Consider the following 18,861-nt stretch of genomic DNA (forward strand, 5'->3'; position numbering starts at 1 on the left):
ACGTGTTCAACTTTAAGGCCTGTTTTCTCGGAATGTATTTTTTCGCTAGTAGTGGTGCTGGGGAAGGCGATATCTCAAGAACCGCTCTTCAGATTTGTATGCCGTTTTTTTTTATTCTGTTCCTTAATGACTTTGCCAGGGGGTAACAGGCTTCTTTTATTGAAAGTTGGCGCAGTTAATTTATAATAAGCAATTAATTTTTGATGAATGTGGTCATTACTGGCTACATCAAATTCAAAGTTGTCTTAAAATTTTTGGAGCGGAAATTAAAGAAAAGGGCTCTTTAGCCCCCTGGGATATCTATCAAGGGATCATCACAGTGATTTTCAGCTTCCTACGATGTCCTGGCATTTCTCAAGGCTCTTCCTCAGGCATATACATGAATCACCTAGTTAGACCTCAATAACTCTGGAACTAATAAACCTATCTTCATGAAACTTCGCAGTTCCTAATAGTTCGGTGGTGTGAACATACCCTGAAAGTTTCATCAGGATATCTTAAAAAATAAAAAAGTTCGGTCTCCAGGGTAGCCTCCCCCTGTTTACTTGCATCGTCTTCACACTAAATCTCGTGAAAATGATTGTATCCCCGATTGCTATCATCCACGAATGCTGCTTCTGAGGTGACATTCACCATAGCATAGTTTAACACAACATTTGGATGCATTATAGCGCGTTTTGTCCAGAACTGATCACAAATATGTATCACCTGCAGCAATTACCAATTTAATAGCATCACTTCTCTGCAACAAATGTCGGCACTATCCGTCTCCCGAGGCAAAACTTGACAACTGCCCAATTTCACTGTTTTTAGTGTTCAATTCCTGCCAATCGTATGTGTGGTCTAAAGTTGTTGTAGGCAATGCATGTCCTGAACTGTGCATGACACAGGCATGTAGAGCACGCAATCACGGTTACTAGACTGCATGCATTGGCCAATGCCACCTCTCATGAAATCTGAGCACGAACGAGTCACCAGCCTGACTAGTGAGTGGTGTAACATTCAGCACATTGCTGTGGAGACCACAGCCCTTCTGTTGCAGGAGTGTTCCAGCTTTTCCGTGTTAGTTGTGGACTTGAGTTGCACTTCAGTGTTGCCACCATTAAATGGCTGTGACTCCGAGGTCCAGCAACAGGTATGATCTAGTGATGAGCACGTTTGTCACTATGCATATGGAACAGCATTAAGTTGAGCACATCATTCAGAAAGAATGAAGCATACATGCAGCCGAGTCCAGCCACAAGATGCCTGGATGAGTGAGAATTGTCCCTGGCACGGACAGGGCTGAAGTCCATTTCGGCTGTGACTAAATTTGTAGCACCCCAAAGATTGCACCATAAGTTACGGCATCAGTGCGATTCTACAGCAGAAAGAGAAGGGGGCAGGCCCTCGTACCAGTGTCGACGAATGACCGTGTGTCGTAGGTGAGATCAATGTTGACGTGCTCCGTCTTGTTGAATTGCAGGCCAATGAACCACATAGACTGTAGCTTGTCCCTGCAGTCAGGCACAATAGAAAAGTCAAGCTTCACTTACCAAAAATACAAAGAGAAATGCTCAAAAGGCTACACTTCTCCAGTAATATGCAACTCATCAAGGCCCATATTGTGTAAGAAATCTTTACATTTTCCACCCTTTCTGCTTTTCATCACAGAGATCGGCCACTTAGTGAGACTGTTGGTAAGAAAAGACTCAAATCGTACAAAAATAATCCCTACATACTTCAGCTCTAAATGAGCTTCATTTTATTCTCATTCCTAGATTCCATTCCTTTCTTATCACCTCCTGCTCAATATCTCATACCTGCCAACCTGACACTATTATAATTTATAAAAGCACTGCAAACAGAACACCAGAATTTCGAACTCAAGATGTTTCGTGTCGTTCAATTCAAACATTGTCGACGTCGTACATAGGAATACTTGCTGGAAGCACGATGGGGCACTGCTTTCTTGCTTCCATGCAGGGCTGTTCGTGTGTACACAAGAGACACAAACGATACGACGCAGCGTGCGACTTGTACCAACTACCACACACAACCAATTTCTAAGTACCGACAGGATGTGGCTTTGGATCGGACGATGTACGAACCAACTCGCACAGACTGTGCAAGATCTGCACGAAAGCAGTGCTGTGGTAGGCCGATTACTTGGTGGTCCATCACTGCAGCCGAGGCGTACGTATCTATCGCTGCTCACAGAGGCATAAAAATCAACTACAGCTTGTTTCCGACACTAAATATTAACTAACAGAATACGGTTATGCTGAAAGTGCACCTGTCCTGCACAGGAGTGCCCACAACTAAAACACGGGTGCGATACGGAGGTGCGATGCAAGAGCATTCGCCTCTCAGACGGACCACCGCACACGCCAGCCGTATCAGCAAGGCAGTTCTTGCATAGCTTACACATTTGCTTTTTGTAACCTTGGCATCGAGAAAACTAAAAGAACTCTGCAAAAATTAATCATGTTGGCAAAAAAAAGGCACTCTACTGAGAAGCTGTGGCGGGAGCACAAGTGCTGTCAGCTGTGGTGGCCAGTGAGCACACCTGGCTGGATCGGCGGCTGTCATTGGGGCCGTACGCCATTGAATGGCGCACTGCTGTGAACCGTTTTTCGCTCGCACGATGACGTGCTTCTATTGACGATGTTCATGTAAAACGAAGGAGCATCGTGCAAGAACTATTTGTACTTTCCGACGATGACTATTTTGATGCCGACGACAACATGCTTGCCACTAGCTGACGAATTCTGCAGCTCAATGTCACCAGTTTTTCAGCCCACAAGATCACATGTCCAGTCCATTGCGACCGCCATGGAAGTGACATTAAAATTGATCACAATTAACAACACCAGCACCTAAGTAAAAGCCACAGAGTATTTATGGTACAAAAGTGTGGCTGTCAGTTTCTTGCTTTCAGCACACACCTTTTTGAGGGATACCGTATTTATTCGATTATAAGGTGGTCAAAATTATATGGCAAGGGAGCCAGTTGTGCAACCCATAAAAAAGAACTTATGTATGCACACTAATATAAGCTGATACAGTCAAACCCACTTATAACAATGTCCACTGCCACGAAAATTTTGTTATAACCGATAATTGTTATAACCGGGTTGCATGAAAAAAAATCAAAATATGGGGATGGCAGAGCTGTAGTGGAAAAAAAAATTATGGGGTTTTACGTGCCAAAACCACTTTGATTATGAGGCATGCCGTAGTGGAGGACTCCGGAAATTTCGACCACCTGAGATTCTTTAACGTGCACCTAAATCTAAGTACACGGGTGTTCCCGTATTTCGCCCCCATCTAAATGCGGCTGCCGTAGCTGGGATTCGATCCCGCAACCTCGTGCTCAGCAGCCCAACACCATAGCCACTGAGCAACTACGGTGGGTAGAGCTGTAGTGAGAAAACTATAATGGCGAGGAGGCCAGTGCCACTCCCCACCACCTTCCTCCATCTGGCTGCTGATTGTGTTCACTCGTTTAACTGCTTCCTGGGTGCTCCGAACGCGTGTAACAAGCCGCGGCTGTTGGCGTTGAAGAATGGCACTGCTACGACAACTGCACAGAGGGGTCACGGCTGGCAAGTGATATGCAAGCACCGCCAAGGCATCACTTCGGTGGCCCCAAAAGGGGCCTTTAAAGATTGCGAGAAGGCTGCCTGCGACAGCCTGTCAGATTGAGAAATCCAGAAGAAACGCTGAGGCAAGATTGCCACAAACATCTAGCCACGTGCTTCTAACTGCCCTGCACGAGAAAACCTCATGTCCGTCAGCCTTGCATGCTTTGCGCGAAGCTTGCTGACATCGTTCTCCAAGGCATCCAGGTGCTCCACGTAGTGCAGCAAAAGGTTTCTCGCAAAAACGAAGCCCCGGAGGGACCGAATTACTCCAGCTATGATTACATGCAACACCAGAAGTGCTCCGGCTGCACATGCAAATCGGGTGCCACATGCAATCGGACGACAAGGGGTGCCTCACCCCTCTGGCTCGCAGGGTGGGAACGACTCCGGGTTGACGTGTGCGAGGGCGATGTATGGGTGACGTTCCAGGTTGGAGATGAGGATGCGGATCTTGGACTCGACCAGGCCGTACCACTCCAGGTGGTGTTCCTTGGACTGGGTGCTGGCCATCAGCACGATGAAGTGCTTGTACTTGCCAAAGAAGTTGGGCGGTTCGAACAGCTTCATCCAATCACTGCGGCGGAGCATGATGTCGTCCGTGATGGCCAGCCCTGCATTGCGAACAGGGATGTGCGTTTCAGCATTGCACACAACATTTCAGGTTTCTGCCATACACCAGCCGAGCAGTGTTCAGCAGCGTATTAAGTTCCTGTCCTACTAATTCCAAGAAATTTCGAAAACCAGAAGCCACAGTAACAGCTGTATCGTTACATTATGACGCCACTAGCGGTCAGTGCACAGGACGTTTCTATCTTATTGGCGACACAGACATGCAAGAGATACGCGGCCTACCTGCGTGACCTGATCTGCATGAGAACCATGTGGGACTGAGCCTAGGTACTACAGAGGAAAACATGCTTAGGCCAATTTGTCCCTAGCCAAGCTGCACTGTGCTGCTGATAAATACTTTGGAATAAGCGGTGCTGTGACATAGCCGTCACAGCACCGCGCTCATGAGCGGAAGGTCCATAGTTAAAAAATGAGTGCAGTATATTTTTTTTCTTCCAACTCAATCTGCACTATTATATCATTTACCCCTTTCTCTTCTACAGTGCCTGTTCGCTCCTCCCCCCATATTTCAGCACCATGCTTGCCACGGAGGGTCCCAGCCAAGGGGAGCGAAGTGACCCGTCGCAAAGCGTGGAGGTGGGGGGCTTAGGTAGATACTTAATGAATAATGACACATTGTTAGTGTGAATTCGTTTTTTGTGTGCTTCCCCATTATGGACTCTGTGTCGGCCACTGTGATCTCGTATGAACAGAAGTTGGCCACCGTTTCTTGCATACTGCGCATTGCCATTGGCTAAGGATGAAAAGAGCAGAGCATGTCCTCCTCCGTATTGCCTAGGTGCAGTCCCCAGACCTATCTTGCAAATCACACATGCGCACGAACGCCAGGCAAAAGTGGCACAACCCTTGCATGTTTGGACCCTTGACAAGACAAAAATAGGCCAATATAAAGGGATAAAAACTGAGCCCGTGTATTAATATGAACGTTTCGTTCAGAATGAGAACAACAACAAAAATGCTCGTCTTCGGCCCCTGTTCACTTTATACGCATGAAGGCAAACAAATTTCAAAAGTGAGAATGGCCCAAGGGTTGGGGCAGACTTCTTCACAGGAAAAATGATATGTTGGAGCACATTTGTAGCATTCCTGCACGTAAATAATGGATCCGGAGTAAATATTGTTGAGCAAGATAATCCATTTATGCGACCAGTCACGAACAAATTACAATCATTAGTCAGCCAGCACGCTTGAAAAAAAAAAAAAAAAAGGCAAATACCGCGCATCCCCAGTGGTAAAGCGATGCCCAGAAAAACGAGAAAAAAAAAAAAAAAAAAAAAAAAAAAAAAAAAAAAAACTTGCACGTTTGACATGTTGAGATTACGGCGAGTGGAGACATCCAGACTTGCAAGGTGCAAAGAGCCGAGCAGACGACGCGAGCGCCGGGCCAATGGCGAACCGCGCTGGAGTCACGTGGCAGGCACGGCCAATCACAGACTCTGGCACGACCTTCAGTCATTTGCTTTTTGTGCGCTTATTTCTGTACGGAGGAGATCGCTGAAGCGGCAAATTTGAAGACTGAGAAATGCGCTTTCCAACGAGACCAAGATGGTGGCGCTCGGTCGCGCCATTCCGGAGATATTGCGGCTTGAAAAATGCTGTTCTTTCTTGATTTCCACATGATTTTTTGCCACTTTGGGTGATAAAACGAATTTTTTAGAGCACTTCTAAGTGGTTTACAGTGATGGTATTTGGGTAGCAGATAGAAAAAGGGTTATAGAAACTGAAAATGCGATTTTCGAAAAATCGATTTTTTGGCAATTTTTCGCGATGCGAAAAGCCGTGTCCCCCCTTAAGAGCGTCAAGCAAGGGCACCGGAAGCGGTTAGTGCTGCAGCATCGGCTGGCGGCTATGGAGCACAGCGAGTCGGAAAAAAAGATCCCTGTGCTCGACACCATGCAGTTTTATTGCCAGTTTGTGGGACGCAGTGTCCCGAAAACACTCGTTCAAGCACTGTGGCTTTAAGCGAGAGACTGCCTCCTCTGCTGGGGATGCAACAACCTCGATGCCGCTCGAGGCCGATGCAGGCTTCGCCGATGACGATTTTGAGGGTTTTAACCATAGTTGAGACCCTCCATACACTAAGACAGTCTTGAAATGTTTGTCTGTTCATCATTTTTTTTTATTTTGCAATAACTACATAACTTTATGCAGTGAAGCACAGTCACATGCACTTCACGTTCAGCAAAAAATTAAGGGTACTAAAAAAATCTAACACTGTCTTGAAGTAGATTAGACATTTCGGCAAACAGAAGTATTCCTTGCTCCCTAGTTTCGTTAACTTAGAATTTATTATAAACTCTTATTAAAAACAAATGAAGATATCAATGAAATTTTAGATTTGTCTCTTTATTGCAATGTGCACTGTGTGCCAACTTACAGCACTTTCCACCAAGAAACAAGAAAGTTCTGACCACCCCCCTGAATGCTAGCAGCATTTATTGTAGACAGAAATGTGAATTTTGGTTACTGTGCTTTGTATATGACTACACTGACATTCTCCTGCAATTATTTTGTCAACTGGTTAGAGTGAATGTTTAAATACCGCCACTCATTGTGCCAAAAGAGGGTTGTCTCTGGCAGCATTTCTTGTTCAAATCTCAATTTTCTGGACTAAGATGACAAGTTGAAAATGTTGCATCATCCTTCATTCTTTCGGCAACTTGAGCTAACGCACAAAGCTGTCCCCACCCCCATGCGGTGTGCACCACCGTAGCTGGCACCCACCTTGCTTGAACTCTTGCCGCATGATGGTCAGGGTGGAGACGGACACGTTGAAGGTGGAGTTCTGCTGTGGGTAGGCGGGCGTGATGATGGGCATCAGGTGGAAGCGGTCGGCGACGTTCACCCGCGGGTCCCACACGGGGAAGCCCAGCCGGCTCTCCTCGGGCTGCTTGAGCAGCACGGGCTTGGGCCAGGGCCACTGGGAGAAGACCAGGAAGAACTTGTGCACAAGGGTGGCCGCGGCCGCATTCGGGTACAGCTGGCAGGTGCGCGCCACCAGCATGGCCCACGACACGCCCCCCAGGTAGCCCAGCACGTTGGAGTACACGCCGTGACGCTTGGCCCACAGCTTGATGGCGCGCAGCGACAGCCGAAAGGTCTCCCGGTTCGGCACCAGGTGCAGGATCTCGTCCGTCACACGGCAGCCTGCACGCAGAGAACGGGCAGCCAGGCTTGGCAACAGTGCGACAGATAAAGGACAGGACCGACTACATTCAAGAGGTTGTAGCCTCCCAAAGCAACACGGGGGGCTATGGGTGCTAGTTCTCGCTCGTGCTGAACTGGCACAATTTCCGCACTGAACGACGCCCTATTGACAGTGTCACCAGGACGAACCTTGCACTTAATTCTGCCCATCTGCTATTTCAACGCATGCGTGAGACAGAAAGCAGTGGTAGTTAGGCCCCTTTGCATGTGCCAGTACATAGGAGCAGATGGAGGTTCAGTAAAAACGGAAGTACATCACAAAGCCTGCGATAGCGGGAGCTTGCCAAGTTGACTCTCGCCACCCTGCAGAGCACGAGCATGCCGTGGTGCGTACACTTTTGTCCAACTGCGACGCTTTTGACGTCGACTCGGCTTTTATGGTCCCAAGTAGCAGCAGTTGCCACTGTTTTGAATAAGCAGAATTATCCCGAGCACTTTGTCTAGGACATGTGACTCCATGTGCAAAGGATTCACAATAGCACAGCTGAAATGCTGGCTTCATTTGTGTGTGTACCACATGTCTGTGCCCTGACACAGCGTGCAGAGCTTTGTGGCCACTAGACGTTGCACACTGGCAAACGCGTTTCTGAAGTCAAAGGAGTGAACGCTGCCAGATGAACAAAACAGCATTGCCTAAAGGGTGGATTTCTCAGACTGATGCCCGCTACACTGGTGATACTGGCAGCAATGCGGCACCGTATTTTTCCGTGTACAACCCGCACCCCCAACTACAATAACCTGGGAAAGATAACACATCCCCGCACATAACCCACAGAAAGATTTGCAATTGCAGTACCCCTTCACGAGTGCATGACTCATCCATAACTACCTTCGGCCAGCAGCTTGGTGCAGGCCAAATAAAGCCGAATTAGGATAAGATTTCTCAACTGTGATTGGCTACTTTTTGCAGCTTGTGCAACAGCCAATCGCAAAAGAGAAGTGCTATCCCGATCGGTCTTGACCGTGACCTAAAATGCATGCTGGGACGCCCGTACTGCCATAAGCGAGTGAAAGAGCATCGATTTGTGTACTTGATCCCAAGTGTATGAATGGGAAGTGCCCTGCAGGAGTTATTTCTTCTGCGTTGACGTCACTTCGCACTGCTGATGAGTGCCTCACTGACCACAAACTGTACAGCGCGAGTCCACGGGAGAGTTTTACGAGAAGCAGTGCTCCCTGCATGCGCGATTGGCACTGGACAGGATCAGCTGTCAAAGTTTTGCATCAGAGCCAGTACTAGCGAAAGGATGTGCTTGCGAACACTGAACTATATCTCCACCAAGTTTCAGCTGATGTGAGTGAGAATTTTGCCATCTGGCACACAAATAAACTTTCAACTGAGTTTTTCTTAAAGCACGATGGTTGTGCCTGTTTAGAGTTTGTGCACACCATTTTTTTTCCGCCTTTCAGTTGTCATAGAGCAATGAAAATTGCGCAGATGTTTCTAATTACGCACAGAGTGGAGAAATCTATTTACTATTTCACACTTTATAGTGTATATGAAATCATCTCTGGTGCACTAAAATACTAGTGATACAGTGGAACCCCACTGACTCCTGTGTATTTCTGTTCCCATTTGATACGGTGCCATTCTGTAATGTTCCTGCATCTTATGTAGCACTTGAAAGTGGCCACCACGTAAATATAATGGTGCAGGGAGAAACTGGCTGTGGCATGTCGCAAAAAGCGGCCAATTCGTTGCCACAAGCGACCAAAGTTTGCAATAAACAAAGTTGCAAGCCAGGCAGTGCACAAACATTGCAAAAAAGCATGCACAGAGCAGTTGACGAAGCATCTGAAAAAGTGTGCATCGATTAAAACCTACTGGGAACCCTGCACAAAGGGCCGATCCTACCAAGTGCAAGGCTTCATTTACTTTGGGGCCTGCAGGGGTCTCATTTGCATTTCACAATTGCCGGTTCTCATTAGACAGCTTTGGTGCAGTAGAACGGTGTTATGTGGTGAAGCATATACAAAATTTGGCAGGAGGGGCCACTATTACGGGACACTGTACGTGTCCCTTAATTATATGCACACGCATCTGCCATTCCTGGTCACAGTACGTGCACCGAGATTTCTAATAGCTGCACTAGTTGGACTGTTTCTGACATTGTGCTGTGGCGATTTGCGTGCTTCCTCGCAGTTATGTTTTCACAGCTGGTGCGGTCGTTTTTCTCGCGGTCCCTCTGAAAATGTGTCAACGGAGTTCTACTGCAGTTACCCAGAAAAGTTGAGCACACAAACAGGGCATGTTTTGTGCTTGTCATCCTGCACAGAAATTCAGCTGAAGCATGTAAAGGGAAAACCGAGTGCATAACTGAAAACAGGAGCTCTAGTAATTACAGTAAAATTTTGCGGCACGGTAATCTCGCCGTTGCCTCAAATGCCCAAATGGCAGAAGGCCCATTATGGAAGCTCAGTGCCTTCATTCAGTTGAAGGGTAATGCTTTTCTCTATTCGACAGAATTGAGGAACAGCTTTTAGTGAAAGTGTATTTGAGAATAATTGAGTAAATCATCTATATAAAAAAAAAAAAAGCTATAGAGGAACACTAAACCAGTTTAAGCTGAGAAAAGTATGTTGTCAAATCTACTTCTGTTAATTCTATGGCAATAAATTCATTACTGGGAGAGAGAATTGAGACCAAAGTTCCACTTACAGCTTAGACCACTTATAATGTAACCGTTTATAGTGCAGAACTGGCTAAATGAGGCGTTAGCCGACTCCCGTTTACCCTCCCATAGAACTCCATGTATACACATACTGCTTACAGTGCAGCTGCGCGAGATGAAATACCAGTTATAATGCAGCTTCCGCCGGAAAATCCCACTAACAAGTGTGGCAGCAAGCATGCTTCTGAATGAGGTGCGCCAGCTGATGGGAGGGAAGAGCAAAGAGGGTGATGCGAAGGAGGAGCGCGAGACAAGACATGAGCAAAAGAAGTATTGGGGGGGGGATCGAAGTAGTGGCAGCACTAAGCGGGTGCATGGTGGTTTCCTTGGCGACCGAGAAGCCTTTTGCCCAGCTGCTTATCAGCAGGCATTGTCGTGATATGCAGATATAGAGCGTGTGACCTTGACTGCGGTCAGTTTGAGCCGTGTTTTACAATTTATTTTGGAGCTGGAGCTATTAGGCTTTACATGCACTTGTCAGCTTCCACCGTTCCTACCAGTGCGCGCACATACAGACTTGGTACGCCTGAGCAGTAGTTGCCGCAGCCTGATTGCCAGAGAAACCAAACTCCGCTTCGCATGCACTGCTGTCATTTCAGACCGTGAGCGTGTGCGTGACTGCACGTGCAATCTCTATGCAATCGTCTACAGGTACAAACATACAAAGGGCGAGCTTCCCGCGATGGCATGCCACCCGACACCCCCGCCGGCTAGACCTAACCAGGGACATATTTTGTGACAATCACTTTTGGCAACCAGTCGCCTCAGCGATAGTATCGGCGACATTTCAAAGAATATTCCTGTACTTGGGCTGTAGTGGCTCAGAAAATCTGCTTGACATCTGAAAGAGCAATCTTTACAGGCCTGAGCAGATGCCCTGCCAATATCCTTGATGTCGTGGTGGGCTGGCGCAACAACTTCAAAGGCGGAGCCGCCACCCCGACTTCCGATAATGCAGACTTTCTGGCTTGACCAAGCCTCTTGTGTTCTACAAGAAGATTCAAGTGATCTGCGAAATCCAAGCCCACGCTCAAAAGATATCCCACGTCAACCAACCGACTATGTGCGCACACCCACCGTTGAGGCTGCGCACACACTTCTGGTCCAAGTTCTTGAGGATGTTGACGTCCCGCAGATCCTGGTCTTCCGGAATGTCCTTCAGGGCCAGCCGTGCAAACAGCATGTCCAGCTGGAACATGACATGGAAGTGCGAGAGTTACCTCTGCTTCCGAGTATACAACTTTGCTCCCGATGTGCGACAAGCTGTTGCAACACTTGGCACGCGAGCAAAAGATGTACCTCGAACTTTTGCCTTCATTGCCCCGAGGAGTATTGCTCCCAACCATGAACTGCGTTCCCTTACCAAGGAAAAATGCAAGTTGTTCCATTTCGTCTTTCACTATACACATTCATTAGGCAGAAACCGAAGCCAACAACTCCCTTCTACAGCTACAGGGTTTGCAATATCAGAATACTGGTTCACATCAGAGGGGTGGAAGAGGCCATCGAATTGTGCCAGTCCCAAATAGGTCCAGGCATAACAAAACTGCAAACAAATGAAGGACTCTAGATACTGGCATGCGGTTACATGACCCCTGCCCCAGTTTTTCTTGCTGGTGCTTTTTAACACACCCTATGGCTTTACCAACTGGCATCATTATTTTTAAAGCTCGCGCCGCCCTTGTTTACCCGTAATGACAATACATGCAGTCGGTCCTACAAGTCTGTCATCCCAACTTTATTAGAAACAGTTTGTTGAAGTACAAAGATTGTTGCTAAAAAGTAATATGCATATTTCAACCAGTCCATCTTTCAGAGAAGTGTCGTTGTAGCATACCTGCAAATCTGTGAACTTCAAAATTTGTAAAATCCCCTTGACACGACTTCAAAAAGAACATGCATCATTTTTTTTTTTAAAGCTTACCCTGAATGCACACCCCTTCTCAGGGTTATGTATGTACTTTATTAACAAGGATTTACGTTTAGATGCAGCACAAAAGCTGCAACAAACTTGGGACAGCAAATACTGAGAAGCAGAACATTCTTTTTAACATCACAACTACTTTGCTGTTGCCGCTTTTGCCTGTTCCAGGAACTTCTCTGTCTAAACTTGCTCAAAGCAGGCACCCCTCTTTTGTCCTACCATCAAAAGACTTCCAACAGAAGGCTTTGAAATTGACTAGCAAAACTCTCCCACGAATTATATCTTTCATAAAACTTGACACAACATTCGTAACATCATAAATCAAGCCCAAATTCATGAAGTTTACAAAAAGCTCGGGAGAGTTGGCAAGTGTGCTTTTGTCTGAAGCATTCTTGACAACTGTTGCTGAATTCAAGACTAAATTGGTGAAAGTGGAACGACACCAGCAGTTTTGAGGACGTCAAACTAAACTAACAAGCCTGACACAACTTCACATGCATGAAAATATATTTGAACAATCCATCACCGCAATTTTGTTACACCTCTGCTTTGAAATACCTAAGCAAGCGATGAATGAACACACACTGGTAAAGAGTGCAAGCACTCCATGTTTCATTGGAACTTGGCAATTCACTAATGGCATTTACATTTAATGCCATAAAAGTTACCCACGAAAAACATAACAGAGGTGCACATTACCTCAATTCCATCAAATGTCATTTTGATGACAGGTACAAAAGCCTCTTCAACAGCCTGTAAAAGGTTACATACGTAAGTCATGCATACAATTAAAAAAAAGAAAAAAAAAACATATAGGCAATTCGCAAGTAGAATGCTGCCCAGAATTATAGTGTAATGCTATCCTTAAATTAAAAATTAAATTATGGCACTTTACAGGCCAAAACCACGGTCTGATTATCAGGCATGCCATAGCCTCCAGATTAATTCTGACCACCTTGGGCGCTTTAATGTGCACATAATGCTCGATAAACGAGTGCTTTTGCATTCCGTCTCTATCAGAATGTGGCAGCCAAAGGAAACTGCAAGGTCCCACTCAGCAGCACAGCACTATAGCCCGTAAGTGCATTGTTATTCTTAGCATCACCATTCTAATACTTTGGATGTAGTTCCATTCTTGGTGTTATGCTGTGTACTTGTACACTGTTTGTGCGATTTACATGCAAAGAACACGCAGCCCAAACTCCAATGCATTGCGGTGGAACACAATTTTGTGGCTAAAAGGAACAACAGCAAAAGCAAGAAAGGAGGGAAGCAGAGGCTCACCCTGAGGTCCTTGACCTCCTCCTGTTGCCTGAGCAGCTCCACAAACGAGGTGAAGAAGTCGCTACGCTCAATGTGCCGTGGTGCAACACATAGGGTATCGATATCAGCCCCTGCATACAAGCACAAACATTCCGATGTCAAAGACAATGCAATGAGAATCGGGCGCTCAGTCACAAACAAGGCACGTGATACTAAACGTATCAATAAAGTAACACAACAAGTTGGGCTTGACCTGTGCTGATCAAATGCCAGTTTTCGCAACTCTCAGCATCACTGTAGACAAGTACTACTGAAACTGAACCATAAACCAATGGACCCCTTTCATAATTGTAAAACTAGCTTTCCTGCGGAACAGTTCTCAAAGTTAATGGTGGTATAGTCATTTTTGCAACAAACAACATGTGTAAGCGCAGTGCTTGTAGTAAAACATGAAATATGTAGACGTGGCTCTCGTGGAAAAGAAAAAAAAGAAAAAGAAGTGTCTTTGAGAGACAAGCTCCGCCCAGCAAGAAGCAGCTAGCACACTTCATCTCATGTGAATGATGACCGGTACCGCCATTAGGTGGGCAAATGTGCAGTGCAGAGAAGCGTAGTTTCATATTAGGAAAAGCAACAGAAATCCACACCCCAGTTTCAAAAGTCAATGCCTAGAAGCCGCTCAATATGTGAGCCATTAACAGACATGCCAAAATTTGAAAAATATTAGGTGCCCAAAAATATGAAAATGTGGGGCAATATACGAAAATGCATATTACTTCGACTGCATGAAAGTTACTCTGTAGAAACAGTGAACAGACATTTCACTCTATAATCACAGTTACAGTGGTCAGCAACAGACGAAACACATACTCTTTAAACATTAATGTAATGGTGGCCAAAATTTTGGTTGCCATTATGCATTAGTTCTAGAGTGGGTGGCGGCACTGTGGATAAGCCCAAGTAATCCAGCTGGTAAAGATTGGTCACTGAAAAATCAAGTCTCGGCCGTATGCTTACTTTACAATAATCAACTCTGCCTTAAACTGAACGTAAAATTAAAGATAGTAAAGTTACAATAGTTACAAAGTTACATTTTACAATAACGTCTTTATCATAAATGTCTTCCCCTGTCACATCATACTAGTCCCTAGTCCCACAATGCTCGTGCAAATCCTGCAGTTTCCAGTATCCGTTGTGTGTACCCAAGCTCGATGAGGGGACTAGGCCATAAGTGACAAAATGTTTGTACACTTGGCACAGAAAGTATTGCAGAGTGCCACTGAAAATGCCGTAAATGTGTCGAAGCAAATCTGCACAGTTACAGCAATGCAGAGGCGCTCGCTTTATGTCTACTTTGTTTGGGCCCACCAAGCCCGGGTCTTGGTGCGATGAAGCGAATTTTGCCTTCGGTAGCATATCACCGTTGCGGTAAGCCAGCCTTTGAGTTTGTGTGCTGCATCAAACAGAGGTTCACCACCTCAAGCCCAGCACAATATATAGTGTGCTTACTGGTCATTAATACCAGTAAGCACATCCATTGAGCGCATCCAAACATTGTAGCAGATGACACGAAGCCATGCCTCCAGGCGTCATGGCACCCACAAAGGACTGCTTCGCTAAGGTGTGGCTGCACGCTCACATACCCGGCAATATTTTGTGGGCAACTATGCAAATGAAGTTTTCCTTCCTGCCTTCGCAGCCACCGTGAGTGCCAGCCACAAGTGCAATTTATTGTTCTTTGGTGCACAATGATGCCACCAAACGCAGCAAATCACTTGCACACCGCACAGACAAGCCCATTTAATTGTTTGCCTTTGTAAGAAATAGACCGATACACTGCCTGCCAGTGATCTCGGGTGTCAACACGTGGGCAGATATGGCCCTTTTCCAGATATGGCACTTTCTCAGTAAACTGATACAATATCAGTGACGCAGGTTTGGCAAAGGCACCAGGGCAAACAACAGGCTATAAGGGCCCAAAAACAAAATGCCTTCGCAGTGAATCATCCACGTTGTGCCCAAACGACCGAAAATTTCACTCGACAATAAAAACCGCACAAGATACAGCCCCAGGAGGCCTGCTCAATGCGACAGCTACATGTCAATTCTCTCCTAGAACTTACCCTTCGTGTGGACTCCAAGCCGGTACGACCCAAATGTGTAGATCTTCCCTCCCACGTTCTCGGCCACACTCGGCGGCATGTTCTGTACAAGATTAGAAACACACGCATGAACCCACAGAAACCCACTAAATGCTCTTAACTTTGGTGCGTCTAGTGTCAGCAGTGTCATCAGAGAATAACAGCATGATATAGAGGTTAGGTTATGTATGCACCGCTATGCGGTGTCTGCAGGAGAACCACAGCTGTTAATGAGCACATTACCTTTAGATGCACTTCGTTGTGTGTTGTGACCATTTAATCCCCAAAGTCATGGGCCACATGTTCAGTCAATGTACATAGTTTATGGTCCATGCACAAATGAGCTGTTCAGTGTAAACAAAGGCAGGAAGCGTGCCTACATCCCGTATCACTCTGCTAAATGGTTGCTGTATGTGTCGCCAGAGTGTGCTGCCATTGCGAATACTCCTGTTGCATACATCCTGGAATGTGTTCACTGTAAATGCAGGCGGGGTCATTTGCTATCACTCTCTCACTATCCATGTGGAAAAAACTCCAGGTGAGCTGGGAGCAATAAATACTAAGAAATTTCAATAAAAAAGAGACTGTACAAGAAGCTTTCCAAAAGACTGAGGCAAAATGAACCTGAAGCTCACCTTTTTTACACTGACTTCATAGATCCACTTCTTGACAAGCTGGTTGATCTTCGACAGCACATCCATCCTAGGCACAAAAACCAAGGACCATGGCATCACAGCGGGCACTTGCCATAATGAGCACTTCAATATGGAGTTACCCACAATGAACACAAAAGCCAATTTCCAACACTTCAAGCCCGTAGACAAGCTTCTGTGTAATACAGCACACAATATGCAAGGGGCTGCACTACAAAACCTGACTTCTTGCACATTTTTACAACATATTAGCTTTTAAACCGTCAGATGGCATTCACCTGCCCTCCGCCACATTAAAAATAACCACACGAGGCCGCCATGGGAGCCTCCAAGCTGGCAGAAAAACAGTTCGAACTAGCACGACAGGAATACCTAAAGCGCCCGTTGGGGTGCACACCCACGCAAAGGCTGCGCCCACTACGCACACAGTTGTGTTCTTCAGCACAAGGGATGGTGGAGCTCGTGCATACGCAATTACCACAACAGAATGCAGCGAAGCCGGAGAAGGCGAGTCTTCTTGACGACTCTGTCCCTAACGTCGATGTGGTCTTCAGAAGCCACCTATCTCCACTGTGAAATAAACAAAACTGTGGCTTCTTTTCTTTTTTCAATGACTGAAGGGAAAAGCATCCCCTCAAGCCCGCAGAAACACACACACACTATCACCACCACACACAGTTGCAAGGGCACAAAACAGATGAGCACCTGTGTGCGAGCTCATCCTCCGACTCGAACAGGCCGAACTGGCGCAGGGTCTCCTCGAGCTCCTGGGTGCGCTGCAGGTCACTGGGCTTGGGCGGGGCAGTGCTGATGGCCGAGGTCATGCCCAGCGTCTTGTCTGCCACGCCGGCGGCCGAGCCCATCTGCTGCGGCTGCAGAGCTCCGCCGCCACTCAGGAGGTCCCCGCGACCCACCGGCACGGGGAAGCTGCGGACAAGCACGCACCAACGTGTCAGCAAGCTGCCCATTTGCTCCATCTGCTACCCGGCAGGAGGTTCCCCTAAAGCACTGTGAGCTCCTCTTGCTGCATCTCCATTCATGCATTGCACCACAGTAACCCAATCAAACATGACACCAACACTTTGCCCAGAGGTATCTCCTCTTACAAAAGTGAGCGGTTTTTGCAAGCAGTGTCTTTTCCTATGCCATTCCATATCACGTTTCATCAGAGCCCGAGTGGCGCTTCGCCTGCGTCATGAAAGGGATCAGCCAACCGTGGATGACACAAGTGACATACAATTGAGCAGAGAGCATCATTGTATAATAGTGCAACTTGGTTGTTCGGCCCTAACCTTGCACGAGGCATACTTGCAAGCATTGCTTCATTCGCAATGTGGAAACATGTCGGAAGCATCTTTATAAGAAAATGCCTGGACGGCATACAAAGTTGCCTGTAAACTTCCCGTAAGCTGCTTTGCACTTTCTTAGACTTGGCATTTGGGGTCTATAAGGCATATAAATGGCCTGGTGACAGAAGTCACAAATGGGTCTATTTTTCAGAAGTCAAATTAAGGTTTATAGGCTTCCCAATAAACTGTTTGAGAAAGGACAATAAGAGCCTTAAAGCTTGTACATGATCTGAATTTGTAGATGCGTCAAATATGCCATATGCGTTGTGCGATTTCAGATTTTCCAAGTTGCTGAACTCTGCAAATTTGTGCATTTGGCATGGACAGGTCACTGTGGCCTGCTAGCTTATTTTCCGTTTGGATACAACAAGCTCGAACACTCATGGTTATATTGCGCTCAGTTTTACAAACACGATATTAAGGAAGCACAGGACGTGGACGGACGTAGCGCAACCTCGTGGACGTGGACGGACGTAGCGCTACGTCCGTCCACGTCCTGTCCTTCCTTAATATTGTGTTTGTAAAACTGAGCGCAATATAACCATGAACGTTCACCAACTAGCCCCCTTCTTTGCTTTACTAAAAGCTCGAACACAAAAATTTTTTCACAATAACAGTTACTGGTCTGTTTTACTTTGTTCGCACCAAAGTAAGCTCAATAAGCAAATACCAAGAACAGCTCAGCCTTCCACTAGGTGTCCGGATAATGTGAAAATCGCACCTGCCGTGATCACTGCACATCAAATGGCAATTTGAAGTTTGCATGTGCAGAATGCCTTGCATGTGCAGTCTTTGCCTTGCAAGTTACCGTGGCACAAGTGTCAGCACAATGCTTCACGATGCGTTTCCCTGCTGCTTGAATTTCACACACAGCAGACTCCACGCTTGTGAAGTATTTCAAAATATCTGATATATGAGCAATGCTTGGTACTTGACCAGCACAGACAGCTTAGCCCACTGATGTAAGCAACAGTATGTGGCCAAGCTCAGCCCAACACACATTCATCTGAAAACCACACATGCCTACTGGTGCATACAATTCAAGCTGCCCAGAAAGGGTCACTGGCACAAGTCAGGCACAGAACTTTCCAACCAGCACTCGGACGAAAATCTTCCATGGTATTTATCCGCACCTCCTCTTGCATGCATTAGCACACACCGCCCAGCCACACTGTCTTCTACACAAGTCGCTATGGAAACAATATTACGTTCGAAGAATCCTTACGCTTAAGCGGCACTAAACGTGGCATCCTTCACAATGCCACTTTTACCTACGACCCCTAATAAGTAAAGCCTAGTCAGCTGGCGAAATTTTGTGCAACATGTCGCAGTTAAAAACAGCGCGAAAAGACGAGGACTACACGATACCCAAGCGCACAGGGCCACCAGCGCTTCA

General features: G+C 46.5%; 1 protein-coding gene across 3 annotated transcripts in view; it reads right to left on the bottom strand.

Annotated features, from left to right (window-relative positions):
* The window catches only part of hrg (poly(A) polymerase hiiragi), a 46,124-nt gene that overhangs the window by 25,880 nt on the left and 1,383 nt on the right, over positions 1 to 18,861 (bottom strand). For all 3 annotated transcript variants that reach the window (XM_050181450.3, XM_050181449.2, XM_050181451.3), the window contains exons 2-10: positions 16,822 to 17,043; positions 16,099 to 16,165; positions 15,446 to 15,527; positions 13,344 to 13,453; positions 12,759 to 12,812; positions 11,213 to 11,324; positions 6,981 to 7,403; positions 3,985 to 4,237; positions 1,396 to 1,496 (exon numbers count right to left, since the gene is read on the bottom strand). In XM_050181450.3, the coding sequence (XP_050037407.1) occupies positions 1,396 to 1,496; positions 3,985 to 4,237; positions 6,981 to 7,403; positions 11,213 to 11,324; positions 12,759 to 12,812; positions 13,344 to 13,453; positions 15,446 to 15,527; positions 16,099 to 16,165; positions 16,822 to 17,043 (1,424 nt within the window). The remainder of the gene's footprint in view (positions 1 to 1,395; positions 1,497 to 3,984; positions 4,238 to 6,980; positions 7,404 to 11,212; positions 11,325 to 12,758; positions 12,813 to 13,343; positions 13,454 to 15,445; positions 15,528 to 16,098; positions 16,166 to 16,821; positions 17,044 to 18,861) is intronic.

Source organism: Dermacentor andersoni, chromosome 7, assembly GCF_023375885.2.
Source record: "Dermacentor andersoni chromosome 7, qqDerAnde1_hic_scaffold, whole genome shotgun sequence".
Taxonomy (NCBI): Eukaryota; Metazoa; Arthropoda; class Arachnida; order Ixodida; family Ixodidae; genus Dermacentor; species Dermacentor andersoni.